Source organism: Dermochelys coriacea, chromosome 1 (genome assembly GCF_009764565.3).
Source record: "Dermochelys coriacea isolate rDerCor1 chromosome 1, rDerCor1.pri.v4, whole genome shotgun sequence".
NCBI lineage: Eukaryota > Metazoa > Chordata > Testudines > Dermochelyidae > Dermochelys > Dermochelys coriacea.
The window spans coordinates 8,500,391-8,517,536 of NC_050068.2; the positions used below are offsets into that span (position 1 = coordinate 8,500,391).

General features: G+C 43.0%; 1 protein-coding gene across 1 annotated transcript in view; it reads right to left on the reverse strand.

Moving 5' to 3' along the window:
- LOC119849331 (disintegrin and metalloproteinase domain-containing protein 20-like) overlaps positions 1 to 17,146 on the reverse strand; it is a 168,947-nt gene that overhangs the window by 63,558 nt on the left and 88,243 nt on the right. The window contains exons 13-14 of the mRNA XM_043504015.1: positions 16,820 to 16,909; positions 11,624 to 11,816 (exon numbers count right to left, since the gene is read on the reverse strand). Of these exons, the coding sequence (XP_043359950.1) occupies positions 11,624 to 11,816; positions 16,820 to 16,909 (283 nt within the window). The remainder of the gene's footprint in view (positions 1 to 11,623; positions 11,817 to 16,819; positions 16,910 to 17,146) is intronic.

The following is a 17,146-nucleotide window of genomic DNA, read 5'->3' on the forward strand; positions in this document are numbered from 1 at the left end:
CAACATTGATACCCACAAGGCAGTGAGCAAACTAGGAGAAGTCCCTAATATTCTTAGACCTACTTCCCTAAATACAAAGCACATGTTGGATATGGCTCCTGTAGTAGGAAGAGATCCTGAGACTCTGGAGGGTAGGGATAGGGTCCAGAGTGACCTAGACAAACTGGAAGATTTGGCCAAAAGAAATCTGATGAGGTTCAACAAGGACCTTCCTTAGAGGTCTTTAAGATCAGGCTTGACAAAGCCCTGGCTGGGATGATTTAATTGGGGATTGGTCCTGCTTTGAGCAGGGGACTGGACTAGATGACCTCCTGAGTTTCCTTCCAACCCTGATATTGTATGATTCTAAGTGCCCCAGCCCCCTAATCATTTTCATTGCCTTCCACTGGACTCTCTCCAACTTTTCCATATCCTTCTTGTAGTGTGGTGCTTAAAACTGGACACAGTACTCCAGATGAAGCCTCACCAATGCTGAATAGAGGGGAATGATCACGCCCCTCGATTTGCTGGCAATGCTCCTACTAATACAGTCCAAAATGCTGTTAGCCTTCTTGGCAAGAAGGGCACACTGTTGACTCATATCTAGCTTCTTGTCCACTGTAACCCCTAGGTCCTTTTCTGCAGAACTGCTGCTTAGCCAGTTGGTGCCCAAGCTGTAGAAGTGCATAGGACTCTTCTGTCCGAAGTGCTAAGGACTCTGCACTTGCCCTTGTTTAACCTCAGATTTCTTTTGGCCCAATCTTCCAGTTTGTCTAGGTCCCTCTGTATCCTATCCCTACCCTCCAGCGTATCCAACACTCCTCCCAGTTTAGCGTCACCTGAAGACTTGTGAGGGTGCAATCCACGCCATCCACCAGATCATTAATGAAATTATTGAACAAAATCAGCCCCAGAACCGACCCTTGGGGGACTCTGCTTGATACCGGCTGACAACTAGACATGGAGCTATTGATCATTACCCGTTGAGCCCGATGATCTCGCAAGCTTTCTATCTATCTTATAGTCCATTCATCCAGCCCATACTTCTTTAACTTGCTGGCAAGAATACTGTGGGAGACCGTGTCAAAAGTTTTGCTAAAATCAAGGAATAACATCCACTGCTTTCCCCTCATCCACAGAGCCAGTTATCTCATCATAGAAGGCAATTAGATTAATCAGGCATGACTTGCCCTTGGTGAATCCATGCTGACTGTTCCTGATCACTTTCCTTTCCTCTAAGTGCTTCAAAATGGATTCCTTGAGGACCTGCTCCATGATTTTTCTAGGGACTGAGGTGAGGTTGACTGGCCGGTAGTTCCCCGGATCCTCCTCCTTCCCTTTTTTAAAGATGGGCACTACATTAGCCTTTTTCCAGTCATCCAGGACCTCCCCCGATCACCATGAGTTTTCAAAGATAATGGCCAATGGCTCTGCAATCACATCCGCCAACTCCTTTAGCACTCTTGGATGCAGCGCATCCAGCCCCATGGACTTGTGGTTGTCCAGCTTCTCTAAATAGTCCTGAGCCACTTCTTTCTCCACAAAGGGCTGGTCACCTCCTCCTCATGTTGTGCTGCCCAGTGTAGTAATCTGGGAGCTGACCTTGTTCGTGAAGACAGAGGCAAAAAAAACCAAAACACACATTGAGTACATTTGCTTTTTCCACATTCTGTCACTGGGCTGCCTCCCTCATTCATTAAGGACCCCACACTTTCCTTAACCTTCTTCTTGTTGCTAACATACCTGAAGAAACCCTTCTTGTTACTCTTAACATCCCTTGCTAGTTCTAACTCCAAGTGTTATTTGGCCTTCCTGATTTCACTTCTGCATGCCTGAGCAATATTTGTATACTCCTCCCTGGTCATTTGTCCAAGCTTCCACTTCTTGTAAGCTTCTTTTTTGTGTTCAAGATCAGCAAGGATTGCACTGTTAAGCCAAGCTAGTTGTCTGACATATTTACTATTCTTTCTACACATCGGGATGGTTTGTCCCTGTAACCTCAATAAGGATTCTTTAAAATACAGCCAGTTCTCCTGGACTCATCTCCCCTTATTTTCCCAGGGTATTCTGCCTATCAGGTCCCTGAGGGAGTCAAAGTCTGCTTTTCTGAAGTTCATGCTCCATATTCTGCTGCTCTCCTTTCTTCAGGTTTCAGAGTAGCAGCCGTGTTAGTCTGTATTCGCAAAAAGAAAAGGAGTACCCGTGGCACCTTAGAGACTAACAAATTTATTAGAGCATAAGCTTTCGTGAGCTGAAGTGAGCTGTAGCTCACGAAAGCTTATGCTCTAATAAATTTGTTAGTCTCTAAGGTGCCACGGGTACTCCTTTTCTTTTTTCTCCTTTCTTCAGGATCCTGAACTCGACCATCTCGTGGTCACTGCCTCCCAGGTTCCCATCCACTTTTGCTTCCCCTACTAATTCCTCCCAGTTTGTGAGCAGCAGGTCAAGAAGAGCTCTGCCCCTAGTTGGTCCCTTCAGCACTTGCACCAGCAAATTGTCCCCTACACTTTCCAAAAACTTCCTGGATTGTTTGTGCACCGCTATATTGCTCTCCCAGCAGATACTGGGGTGATTGAAATCCCCCATGAGAACCAGCACCTGGGATCTAGTAACTTCTGTTAGTTGCCGGAAGAAAGCCTCATCCACCTCATTCCCCTGATCTGGTGGTCTATAGCAGACTCCCACCACGACATCACCCTTGTTGCTCACACTTCTGAACTTAATCCAGAGACTCGGGTTTTTCTGGAGTTTCATCCTGGAGCTCTGAGCAGTCATACTGATCTTTTACATAGAATGCAACTCCCCCATCTTTTTTGCCCTGCCTGTCCTTCCTGAACAGTTTATATCCATCCATGACAGTACTCCAGTCACGCGAGTTATTCCATCAAATCTGTTATTCCAATCACATCATAATTCCTTGACTGTGTCAAGGCTTCCAGTTCTCCCTGCTTGTTTCCCAGGCTTCTTGCATGTGTACAGGCACTTAAGATAACTTGCTGATCGTCCGCCTTTCTCAGTATGAGGCAGGAGTCCTCCTCTCTTGCACTCCCCTGCTCGTGCTTGCTCCTGGTACCCCACATCCCCCAGGGCTTTGGTCTCCTTCCCCGGTGAACCTAGTTTAAAGCTCTCCTCACTAAGTTAGCCAGCCTGCCTGTGAAGATGCTCTTCCCTCTCTTTGTTAGGCAGAGAGGGGCTCCACCTAGCACTCCTTCTAGGAACACCATCCCATGGTCAAAGAATCCAAAGCCTTCTCTTCGACACCACCTGCATAGCCATTCATTGACTTCCACGATTTGACGGTCTTAACCTGAGCCTTTTCCTTCCACATGGAGGATGGACAAGAACACCACTTGCACCTCCAACTCTTATCCTTCTTCCCAGAGCCACGTAGTCTGCAGTAATCAGCTCAAGGTCATTCTTGGCAATATCACTGGTGACTTACAAGGAGAGGCTGAAGGAACTGGGCTTATTTGAAGAGAAGAGTGAGGGGAGATTTGATAGCATCCTTCAACTACCTGAAGGGGGGTTCCCAAAAGGATGGAGCTAGGCTGTTCTCAGTGGTGGCAGATGACAGAACAAGGAGCAATGGTCTCAAGTTGCAGTGGGGGAGGTTTAGGTTGGATATTAGGAAACACTATTTCACTAGGAGGGTGGTGAAGCACTGGAATGGGTTCCCTAGGGAGGTGGTGGAATCTCCATCCTTAGAGATTTTTAAGTACCGGCTTGACATAGCCTTGGCTGGGATGATTTAGTTGGTGTTGGTCCTGCTTTGAGCAGGGGATTGGACTAGATGACCTCCTGAGGTCTCTTGCAACCCTAATCTTCTATGATTCTATAAGCCCTTGTATCAGAAGCGTGGTATAAGGCAGGACCTGCTCAGGGAATCTGTCAAGAACAGGGCTGATATTGTAGAAATACACATTCCTAAGAAGTGCTAAGCACAGAGTACTCACACAAAGACATCCCGATATTAAGTGGTACCAGAACATCCAGATATCAAGGATGGTATAAAAACATTCCGCAAGGATAACAGGAACACACTGACCCCTCCTAAATGATAAGGTCAGGATGATAGTACACAATAAAGGTGTTTTGATCGAATCAACATGTAAGGTGATGGCTAATAACTAGTCATGTCAGGGGGCAGTAACTTTGCCATAGGGGCAGTATTTGTTTGTATTGGAGTATAAAGATGCATCTCAGAGGGAGTACCTTTGGCCAGCCTAGGGGACAGTGGAAAGTCCTGCCACTGACTGAGCTGCGTCCCTTGTCCAGGCATATGTCTTAGTATCCTTGTAAAGTCTGCTAGGTGCTATTAATGTGCTTTGTCAACAATAAACCTGGCTGGGTGCCTTAATGGATCTTGTGGTCATTGGGCAGTTCGCTCGAGGTATTCTGTGCCAGCTGTCTGCACAGAGCTGGGGCAGCACACAGGGAGAACACAAAACGAACAGACTGTTACCAAGTACCTCTGTATTCTTGGGGAACCAGGGCACAGTACCCAGCCTGTCTGACTCACAAAAGACCTCCCCCCCAGCCTCTGCTTGAACCAAAACTGATCAGAAGAAAAAAAAAGCTTACAAAAGGCAGTGGGAGACACACCTAAACCCCTCCGGACAAGGGCGACAAAATTAAGGAAACTCCCCTAGCCCCATTTGCATCAAAGATGGAACAGGGAGGCATCTCCATTAGCCTACAGAATGGAGAACAGAGATTCCAAAGCAAGAACCACACACAATTCTGGGACCAGAAAAGCAGGGAATCACTGCATGATGGGGGTCTCTGTTCTAGATGTTAATGCCTGCACACACCCAGCTCAGGAGCTATCAGACCAATTCTAGTAATAAATCCTTTATTGGTATCTAAAATAGTGAAGCTCCCTAATTGCATTGTGAGCTCCCTCCAAGGAACACTGCCCATAGCCAGAAATGATCAACTCCAATTGTCTAGCCTGAACAAAATAACTTTGGTATAGTTCCTTGAGCCATCAGTTTACACGTAATCAAATCTAATGTTCTCCCTGAACCATTGTTTGTCTACAAAAAACCCTACCTATGCTCAAATAAGTGTTCTGATGCCTGGATCCAAAATCTGTTTCAGTTGCATTGGAACTTGAGCTTCTCCTGACTGATCATGCTGGGGGCTCTGCCTGTCTCCAGCACACCAGACCCTCAGTTACTACCACCATCTGGGACCCCGACTGAGTCGGGCTTCACGGGGCAGTGAGAACCCAGCTCTCTCCAAATATAGGTTTCTGACCCTGACTTGTGAGATCAGTTATAATTTTCTAAAACTGAATTTTATAATCAAGTTTAAGTTAAATTTAATATTATAACTGTTTTGTTGGTTTGGCTCCCCTCTGGTTATTACCTGGCAACAAATAACTTTCATGATTAAGCTGGTTGCTTCTCTTTCTCTCTTCCCCCCCGTGGGTGTTTTCTGGTTTCTTCATTCACTCTGCAGCAACACTCCTTGTACCTAAGCTAAAAGATCCCTACAGTGCCCAAAAATCCTGTGGGGTTTGCTCATCAAGTGGTTACTACCAGAACAATTGTAGCATGAAACATGGGGATAGGGACATATTGAACCTGGGACATATGAGGATGACATCCTGGAGGTGCGGTTCAACCCAGCCTACTGAATCAAGGGACGTATAAGGGGTCAGCTTGGGAGTGCTGATTAACCTGGTCCTCTCAGACGTACTCACTTAACGTGTGTGAGTTTGCAGAGGAACCCAGCCCTGGGGAACGTAGGTCCTGCAGGAAAGCTCCACTGTGAGAGACTTGCAGCAGGAAGAAGTAGAGCTCCATGTGAGAACACAAGTGACACAAGCAGTACATTGATAGAAGTACAAGAAGAGTAACCCGTCCCCAAGAAGAGTAACCCGAATAAATGAGCATACCTCAAAGTAACGGGCAAACTGGTAATAAGACACACATGCAGACAAACATCTAACCACACTGGTGACTCCTGACTACTGATCTGGTAAATAAGCAAGCTGTCCTTTGTAGAAATCATGATCTAACATGACAGAAAACCACGATTTAGGGAACCCTCTTACTCCCTCCCTGAAAAATCCCCTCTAGACTTTATTCTGATCACCCTAGCATACTTAGTATGATGTTACAGGCCGTCACCCTCAAGGCTCTGCAGGTGCGCTGCCCTCAGATCCGTTGTTGCTTGCAATCATTTATTCAGATTTACACTAGGTCTTCAATAGAGATGCTGCAGCATCACAGCTGTAGCACTTCAGTGTAGATACTGAGTACTGTGATGGGAGGGGTTGTCCCATTGCTGTAGTTAATTCATCTCTGTGAGACACAGTAGGTAAGCCAACAGAAGAATTCCTCCATTCACCTAATGCCCTCTATAATGGGAGGCAATAACAACATCACTCAGGGATGTGGATTCTTCACACCACATGTGTCATAGCTGGGTTCACCTAATGTTTTAGTGTAGAGCTGGCCCCAGGATCTGGAAACAGGGAAACCTCCTTGGGGGGGGGGGTCATTTTGGCTCCTTTTGCAACATATAAAAAATGATATTATGAGGCATATTAGAGAGCGTCTCAGACAGTTGTTGCTGGAATGTCTAGCAGCTGGCTTGGTCCTGAAGTGCTTTGATGTTGCACTGCTTTCGCTTAGTCTTTGGTATATGGAGTGTGGTGGATCTGATGGATTGCAACCTTGTCATTGTAGAGAGGCTTGTGTGGGCAAAAGACTCTCAGACCACATCACCCGGAGCTTTCACCCCTCTTGGTAGGGTACCGTTGGTGAGCAGGTATGAGGCGAGGCTCCTCACTAACCATGGTCCAAACTTCACAAGACCCCAATGGAGGATCAGGCGCACATAGAGGACCTTTTAATATTCTGTGGAGGTGAAGGCGGGTGAGGGCTACAGCAGGAGGGAGGCCCCTGGTTGTCTTGGATCTCCTTGCCACTGGGTCAGGGTTTTCCTCCTGTCAAGTCTCATATGGTTACCACCTGCGCATTGGTTTCCCCATGTTAAATAATTTCGTGTGCAGGCCTCTGCCAATGGCCTCACTCCCACATAAAGTCCTGTGGCAACAGACGAGTGGAGATGAAGACAAGTGCAGTGATCTCTGGGAATCTTTAGTCACAAATCTGCATGCATATCAGAAACAGGATACATCCCAAACAATCAATGGGGCCACTGGATGATCGAGCTACTAAAGGAGCACTAAGGAAGACAAGGCCTTTGTAGAAAAGTTAAATGAATTCTTTGCATCGTCTTAACTGCAGAGGATGTGAGGAAGATCCCCACACCTGGAACAAACTGATAAATTAAACAGTAATAAGTAATTAGAACGCATGGAATTCACCCAAGAGTTCTGAAGGAATTCCAATATAAAATTGAAGAACTGCTGCTATCTGTGTTATGTAACCTAACACTTCAATCAATCTCTGTACCAGATGACCGACAAATAGTTAATATGATGCTCAGTTTTACAAAAGCTCCAGAGGTGATTCTGGCAATTACAGCCCAGTAAGCATAACTTCAGTATCAGGCAAACTGGTTGAAACTACAGTAAAGAACATCTATGTGTCTCACAGTTCTGAATATGATGTGTTGGGGAAAGTCAACATGGATTTTGTAAAGAGAAATCATGCCTCACCAATTAGAATTCTTTGAGGAGGTCAACAAGCACATGGATCAGGGTGGTCCAGTGGATATAGTATATTTGGACTTTCAGAAAGCCTTTGACAAGTGTCCTCAGCAAAGGCTCTTGAGCATATTAAGCAATCATGGGATAGGAGGGCAGTTTCTCTCCTGCATCAGTAACCAGTTAAAATATAGGAAACAGAGGATAGGAAGAGTCAGTTTTCAGAATGGAGAGATGTAATTAGTGTCATCCCCCAGGGATCTCTACTGGGACCAGTTCAGTTCAGCATATTCATAAATGCTCTGGGAAAAAAGGGGACAGACAGTGATGTGGCAAAGTTTCCAGGCAATATAAAATTACTCAGATAGCTGACTGCATAGAGTCCAAGGAATATCATTAAACCAGGTGACAAAATAGCAGATGAAATTCAATGTTGATTAATGTGAAGTAATGCACACTGGAAAACACGGCCCCAACTATACATACAATATGATGGGATCTAAATTAGCTGTTACTACTCAAAAAAGATCTTGGAGTCATTGTAGATGGTTCACAGAAAACATCTGCTCAATGTACAACATCAGTCAAAAAAAAGGTAACAAATGTAGGAATCATTAAGAAAGGGACAGATATTAAGACAGAAAATATCATAATGCCACTACATAATCCATGGTATGCCCACACCTTGAGTACAAAGACTGATTAGAACTGGAAAAGGTACAGAGACGTGCAAGTAAATGATAAGGGGTATGGATTAGCTTCTATATGAAGAGAGATTAAAAAGACTGGGACTATTCAGCTCGGAAAATAGGCGACTGAAGGGCAATATGCTAGACGTGTATACAATCATGATCTATGTGGTAAAAGTGAAAAAGGAAGCATTATTTACTCCTTCTCATAACACACAAACCAGGGGTCATCCAACGAAATTAATAGGCAGCAGGTTTAAAACAAACATACGGAAATACTTCTTCACCAAATGCACAGTCAACTGATGCAATGTATTGTCAGGGGATGTTGTGAAGATGAAAGTATAACTATGCTCAGAAAAATATTAGATAAATTCATGGAGAATAGGTCTATCAATGGCTATTAGAGAAAATGATCAGGGGTGTAACCTCAATTTCTGGGTGTCCCTAAACCTCTGACAGCTAGAAGCTGGGACTGGATGACAGGGGACCACTGAGTAAGATACCTTGTTCCGTACACTGCCTCTGAAGCATCTGGCACCAGTCACTGTCACAAGACAGAATAGGCTAGATGGATCACTGGTCTAACCCAGTATGGCCAGTCTCATGTTCTTAATTAATATATTTGCTTTTTTGACACTTCCTGAACAGAAGCAGGAGTACACCAATCTGATTTTGCAGTTTGTAAGATGCTGTGTAAAACTGGAGATGTATACCAATCTTTGGATAGAGAGCCAAGGATGTCATAAACGGGATGAGAAATCTCATCTATCACAGCGGGGATGATCACACTAGCTGGCATTCTCTCAAATGATTGTATGTCATAGGGGAGAGAGGTCACATCTAAACACAGATGTAAAGCCATTTAAAACTATTATGTTAATAGAGTTATGGGGCTTAGCATTCATGATTGAATAGCAGATAAACTAGAGGAAATGTCTGCAGACAATGGAATAGTTAGGAGTCAGAAGGAAAGGAAGGACATCAAGACTAACTTTTGGCTCCTCTTTTTGAAAACAGTTGCCTAGAATTGCAATTGTCTTTCTATACACTAGCTCTTGGTTACTGTGGCCTGAATTTTCAAAAACCGTCACTTTCAAATTTAGCAATCTGAACAGCTTAATGGCTTTAGTTTGGTGTCTCTGGGCATTCATGGGATTTACAAAAAGAGAAGAAAGAGTTCTGGAGACAGTCTGCTAGCCTGCCTGGAAGCAGAACTGAACTTCCAGGCAGCTATAGGTAAGGGGATCAAGTCCTACCCTCACTGACAGTTCTGGTTTTGCCTTTAGTTTGATCCTGAGAAGAATGCTAAAGTAGAATATCTTGAGTTTAGTGATGTTTCATAAGGAAATGCTGGATCTAGCAAGAGCTTACAGCTAATTCCCTGTTATCAGGAGCCTCCTCACAAGACAGCATAAGAAAAAGCAAGTTCCTTTCCTGCCTCCCTGACAACAAAACAGAAATGAAGTAGTTGGATCCAATGTCTGATTTCCCAGATTGTCACAATCATGAGATTCTCCTCAAAAGTTAACTGCAGGTCTCTGATGCTTAGAAAAGAAATGTCAAAGAGAAAAAGGACATTTCTTCTCCTTTTTGGAATCTAGTCTCCAAAACAGGAAACACCCATAAATTTAGTAAGAAAAAAAGTCTTCCAAATTTAAGAATTGAGAGCATCATTTCTTTGATGTGTACAATAGGCAAGGAAATATTCATAACTAGTAACCAGACACTGTGGGTTTGAGTCATTTAATCCTTGAGAACAAGAGCTGTCACACCTTTTAATCAGCCCAATATAGACAATATCTGTTGATTAAAGTATCTCATTTAAAAAAATGCTCTGTGTGCCAGCACCATAAGACTAGAGATTGCATTTGGTTCTCTTCTGTAATAAGGCATAAAACTAACTAAAATGAGAAACTGATTTGACTGAAATGGAAAAAGCTATTCAAAGCATGAGAACTTTTACATTTCTGCACATGTGGGTGCTACACAGTAAAAACAGTGAATGAGCAGTGCAAACAACCCAAATACATTGAAACTGGTAATTTTACATCTGTTTAGGATATTAACCCTTCAGACCAAATGTAATAGCATTTGCACTTGCCTCTTGCTACTGCCCTACCCCAGTCCAATACATGCCTACTCACTCAGTTTTGAATGGGGTGGCACCTGCCTCTCTCAAGCATGCACCTCCCGAAGGAGGGTTCTTTTGGGGGGGGGGTTGGTGACTCAGCCTTCCAACTCAGAAACACACACTGTTCCCTGCTTCTAGGGTATACAGTCTCTAGTTCTTTCTCAGGCCCCGGTACAGGTCCATAGTACCAAGGCTTCCTCCCTGAAGGTATTGCCTTCTTTAACAGTCTAACAGGGACCCATCTTGGTAGCCTCAGTTGTCTTTTCAGCAGCTCTCCCTGGGCTCAGTCTTCTTCCAGACCAGCAGGGCCCATCATGGTATCCTTGCCTGGTCTGGTTATATTCTGGGCTCAGCCTACCCACACTGACCCGTCCTTGATCCTGCTGCTCTTCCAGCCAGTCAGGCACCCAGTCCTCCCGCTTTGAGCTTCAGAAAGAACTGGTTGCTCTGCCTCTGCTGCTTTCTTTTATATGGTCCTTCTGGCCCCTGATTGGTCGCTCCAGCAGCCCCTCTGATAGGCTGCCGAGAGAACTTCTCCTCTGCTCTTTTCTGGGAAGGGAAGAGGCAGCAGGGCCACAAGGCTGGATTTAGTCCACCCTATCACACCAAAGCAGATATTGAGAATGATTACATTCTTCCTGGGTGTCTCGGCACTCTTTCCTCTTTCAAATGTTTCCCATCTCATTAGCTCTCACATAGCACCTTCTGTAGCCAAAGAGAACTCCCATTCCCCTTAAGCAGGTATCTATCCCAATTTTCCAAACCAGCTGTTTCCAAAAGTCAGCTGCCTAGTGTGCTAGGAGCCATTCCAAACCTCTTCTATTGCTTCCTGGGCTGAGGAAGCACGTAGGATCCAGCAGCAGGGGAAGTAGTGTACAGTGAGACTGTTTAGATTTGCAGTGATTGGTGTTACAGAATAAGCATCCTAATATGTAGGTATGATATGCAAAATCCACTGATCAGACAGGGCAAGCTCAGGGAGAAGGTCAGCTTCCCAGCAGAAGTAAGGCAGGATCAAATAATACTGCAGCCACTCCCAGCTGCCACACAAACTCTCCCTCCTTTGTGGTAGAGCTCCCTGCCCAAAAAAGTCTGTTACCTAATCCCCAGACGACAATCATATAAGAACTGGCCAATTTCCTAAGAGTTAATTCATGCTGCTATGTGGGTTTTTGTAAATAACAATGCCGGTCTTGCCTTTGCCAAATACAGCTTTGCACTGTCTCTCGTGGTTATGGCATCTCCCTTGGAAACAACAATCTTTGTCACTGCATGGAGTTCCATCTTGCTTAAATACATCCTCTGGGCACCAGTGTGAAGTTCCATTGCAATACTCAGGAAGGTCACACTCACCAATACTTTCTCGGCATATTTTCCCTTGTTTATGAAGCTGTTAAAATAAGAATACAAGGATCTGGAGGTGATTTCTCTCTGGAGGCCTATTCTACAAGCTGCCATTTGCCTTCTTAAAATATGTTTGTTTTAGGAGCCCCCAAACATCTAACAGGTAAAAAAAAAGCCACCTGCAGTTGCTTTGCCATTTATTTTAACACAGATCAGGTAAGAGGAAGATGCAACATAAATACTTCTTGTGCTGTTAATTAAGGAGTGCACTCTAATCCCAGTATTTAAAATATTTGTGATTCTTTTTCATTCCCAAATGATGATAAATTCTTCATATTTTTAATCAATAACAATGAAAAATGGAAAATATAGTTTTTGCCTATCTACTCTTTTTTTTTCCATGTGGAGTCTGCTGAGACTATAGCTGGGGTCACTTCACCCACAGTGTTCAGAAGCTGGATCTGTCAGTCACTGAGGAGAGGGGGACAGGACCTATCTATCAATATCCTCTACAGAATGAGTGCTTAGTAGAAGTATTACTGTAGCACCTCGGAGCCATAGCCAATGACCCAGATCTCATTGTGCTCGGCCCTATACAAACACAGAATAAGAAGATAGTCCCAGCCCCAAAGAGCCAGAGCCTAAGTATAAGACAAGAGACAAATGATGGATTCACATAAATAGGGAGCATAGAAGGAAACAATCTGACTAATTATTGTCAATTTTTGGTAGGCATTAAGGAAAAGGAGAGTTTTGAGATGGGTTTTGGAGGGAAATTGCTTAGTTTTAATCAATGTTTATGGAGAGCTCCTCACAATCATTAGGGGCAGCATAGGAGAAAGCATGAAAGTCCTTGTTTGAAAATTTAACAAGTGGGTAATGGAGGCTGACACCATGGGTGGATTGGAGTTGAGCATCGACCACTCAGTAGTAAATGAGAGAAGACATGGTGGGGATTCATCAAGAAGGGTCCTGAGAGTGAAGAAAAGTAGCTTATATTTAATGTGATAGAGAAGAGGGAGACAGGAGAGCGACGTAAAGTGACATGGTCAAAGCGACAGACTAGGAAAATGATCTTTTCAGCAGCATTATGAAAGGATTAGGGCTGTTGATTAATCACAGTTAACTCACGTGATTAATTAAAAAAATGAATTACGCTTAAAAAATAATCAAGATTAATCGCAGCTTTAATCTCACTGTTAAACAGAATACCAATTGAAATTTATTCAATATTTTGGATGTTTTTCTACATTTTCAAATATTTTTATTTCAATTACAACACAAAATGGAAAGTGTACACTGCTCACTTTATATTATTTTATTAGAAATGTTTGCACTGTAAAAATGATAAAAGAAATAGTATTTTTCAATTCACCTCAGACACGTACTGTAGTGCATTTTCTTATTCATGAAAGTGCAATTTACAAATGTAGATTTTTTGTTACATAACTGCACTCAAAAACAAAATGTAAAACTTCAGAGCCTATACTTCCACTCAGTCCTACTTCTTGGTTAGCCAATCTCTAAGAGAAACAAATTTGTTTACATTTATGGGAGATAATCATAGAATATCAGGGCTTGAAGGGACCTCAGGACATCATCTAGTGTAACACATTGCTCAAAGCAGGACCAATCCCCAACTTTTGCCCCAGATCCCTAAATGGCCCCCTCAAGGATTGAACTCAAAACCCTGGGTTTAGCAGACCAATGCTCAAACCACTGAGCTATTCCTCCACTCCAATACTACTCACTTCTTAGTTACAATGTCACCTGAAAGTGAGAACAGGCGTTCACATGGCACTTTTGTAGCCAGCATTGTAAGGTATTTACATGCCAGATATGCTAAACATTTGTATGCTCCTTCATGCATCACCCACCATTCCAGAGGACATGCTATTATGCTGACGACACTCGTTAAAAGAAAAAAGTTTACTTAAATTTGTGACTGAACTCCTTGGAGAGAATTGTATGTATCCTGCTCTGTTTTACCAGCATTCTGCCATATATTTCATGTTATAGCAGTCTTGGATGATGACCCAGCACATTTTCTTCGTTTTAAGAATACTTTCACTACAGATTTGACAAAACACAAAGAAGTTACCAATGTGCAATTTCTAAAGATACAGCACACGACCCAAGGTTTACAAATATGAAGTGCCTTCCAAAATCTGAGAGGGACGAGGTGTGGAGCATGTGTTCAGAAGTCTTAAAAGACCAACACTGTGATGGAGAAACTACAGAACCCAACCACTGAAAAAGAAAATCAACCATCTGCTGGTGGCATCTGACTCAGATGATGAAAATGAAAATGTGTCAGTCCATACTGCTTTGGATTGTTATCGAGCAGAACCTGTCATCCGTATGGATACATATCCTCTGTAATGGTGGTTGAAGTATGAAGGGACATAGGAATCTTTAGTGCATCTGGCACGTAAATATCTTGCGATGCCAGCTATAACAGTGGCAGGCAAACACCTGTTCTGACTTTCAGGTGACATTGTAAACAAGAAACAGGCAGCATTATCTCCCACAAGTGTGAACACGCTTGTCTGAGCGATTGGATGAACAAGAAGTAGGACAAAGTGGACTTGTAGGCTCTAAAGTTTTTCAGTGCAGTTATTTTTGTACATAATTCTACATTTGTAAGTTCAACTTTCATGATAAAGAGATTGCACTACAGTACTTGTAATGGGGGAATTGAAAAATACTATTTTTTTTGTTTTTTACAGTGAAAATATATGTAATCAAAATAAATATAAAGTGAACACTATTCACTTTGTATTCTGTGTTGTAACTGAAATCATTATACTTGAAAATGTAGAAAACATTCATAAATATTTAAATAAATGGTATTCTATTATTATTTAACAGCACGATTAATCATGTGATTAACCTAGATTAATTTTTTTAATTGCTTGACAGCCCTAGAAAGGATATGAGTGGGTAAAGATTGCATTTGTCAAGACCACAGAGAAGAATATTGCAGTAATTAAATTGTGAAATGATGAGAGCTGGGATGAGAGTTTTAGGTGTCTGACTGGATAAGAAAGTTATACAGAAAGAATTGGCAAGGTTAACGAACTGCCTGAATGTGAGGTCCTAGATACTGGCCTATGTCAATGATGGCACCTATATTACAGGCCTGAGGGACAGGATGGTGTTGTCCACAGTGATCAAAAGGAGGTAGTGGGGATGGAGAGAAAGAAATGGAGAGTTCTGTTTTAGCCATGTTGAGCTTGAGCTGATGGCTGGACATCCACAAGGAGACATCAGAGATTTCAGTTTGGGGAGAGGAAGACAACTCTGGAGTAGCGAAGTGGATCTGTAAGAATGTGCTTTATTTTATCTGAGAGTCCGGATGCTTTCTCCTCTGCCAATTCTAGAGGAGTCCATGAATCTTTGAGTAAATGCAGCCTTGTGGTAAATATTTCTGAATAACTGGGCACTGGGGAAAATGAAGGCCTGGCTGTGTGCCCAGTGTTACACATGTATAGAAAACATCCTTTGGAACTTTTGCCCAGTTCTTCTCAGCTACCGGGGTGGAAGGATTGGGTGATGTGATGAAGCTGGATTGCTCTCAGAGGGCTCCTGCTTGTGAGGACAGAAGTAAAGGGCTATAAGGATGGCAGGTAGTGGAAGTGAATATAGAGTTTCTTCAATCCCAGGAGTTTCTCTGCTGAGTCCCATATGTCCTGACCACTTGAGATACTGATCTGTAGGGTGGGCTGAATGGAAGCACTTTCTACTACTGTACTGGTTCCTGCAGCAGCAGGTGCCACACTTATTGCATCAGTGATAGCACAAGAACTCTCTGCTGTTGACACAGGCTTTTCTGGGGCTTGAGGAGGTGACTTTATCCTTTATTGTGGAATCCTAAATTGGGGGCATGGCTGTCACCACGGTCTCCTCCAGATGATCTGAGAAATCTCAGACAGATCTCCAGAGAGTGCAGAAGAGGAACTTCTTTCCGTTTAAGTAAGGATGCCCTGCACTGGGAGCTGGAATAGGTTCTCCTCCTTCATGTAAGCCATCTTGACAGTCCCCAGGCTCAGATGATTCTGGACATATAGGCACTCCATGCTATGGTAGGAAGCTAAGAATGACGATGAAGGAAGAGAAGGACAATAGACAAAAATTAGAAGTCCAGGTAGAAGATAATATTGGGTAAAATATCAATTGGGGAATATTTTGAAGTCACATAGGGTATGTCTACACAGCATTTGGGAATGAGCCTCCCAGCCAAGCTCCACAGACTTGTGCTAGCAGGGCTCGTGCTAGTGCACTATTTTTAGCTGTGTAGCCGGTGCTTTGACATTTTGACTCAGGCTGGAGCTTGTGCTCTCAAACCCATTCCTTCTATCCCAGGTTCGAAGTCTGAGCTCCAGCCCAAGCCACAACATCAAAGCACTGTCTACACAGCACACTGGAGCATGCCCTACAAGCACAAGTCTATTGACCTAGGCTGGGAGGCTCGCTCCCAAAAGTTGAGTAAACATTCCAATAGGGCTTGGAGCCATGCACTGCCAATGGAGGCAGAACATTCTGGAGAGGATGTTGATGGGCAACTCCTTTCAATCTCTCACCAGTCTGTCATTGACAGCTTTAGCTGCCATCCTAGGTGACTGACCTAACTATCAGGTTATAGAATCGTTCTCATGCTTTCCCTGGCCCAATGACTATTCAGTCATGCATAATGATAATGGATTGTTATCCAAAAACATTTGATTTGAGGTGAAACAAAATATTTTGTTTGAACATTTTTGAAACATTTCGATTTTTTGGTTTGGTCAAAATCATTCAGTGAACTGTACATGAATTAGTGAATGGTTTTGGGTTGACCAAAATTTCCTTTTTCAGCAAATAAACTATTTGCTAAAAACAAATTGCTCAACTCTAATCCCAACCCATCTACATGAGATTAGCAGATGCAGTACTTGAGCAGGAAATTGTGAAAATGAATAGTATTGCCACTGGCTACTAACTTTTAAAACAAGTAATGAAACATTCAATTTACCATAAAATACAAAACCTACTGTACGTTTTTCTTACCTGACAGTTTTTGCAGCAAAGTCCAGAAACACAAGCAGCACCTCGTTTTATTGTACAATTGGATAGGCAACAACCACTCCGTACACACACCTTCAAGTAAAAAATGAATGGTACTTCACCTTAAAAACGTGTTGTGGGACTCTCCCATAATAACTGCGCTCTTACCATTTATTGTTTGATTTCAAAACAGTAACAAAGCTTAGTGAATTTGAGAGACAAACTCCCATTTCTTACCTAGTTCTAATTACATAGAATTTTTAAAAGGTATTATTATTGCTATTATTATTGTTATTATTATTATTATTATTTGCTATTTGTTCTACTCAA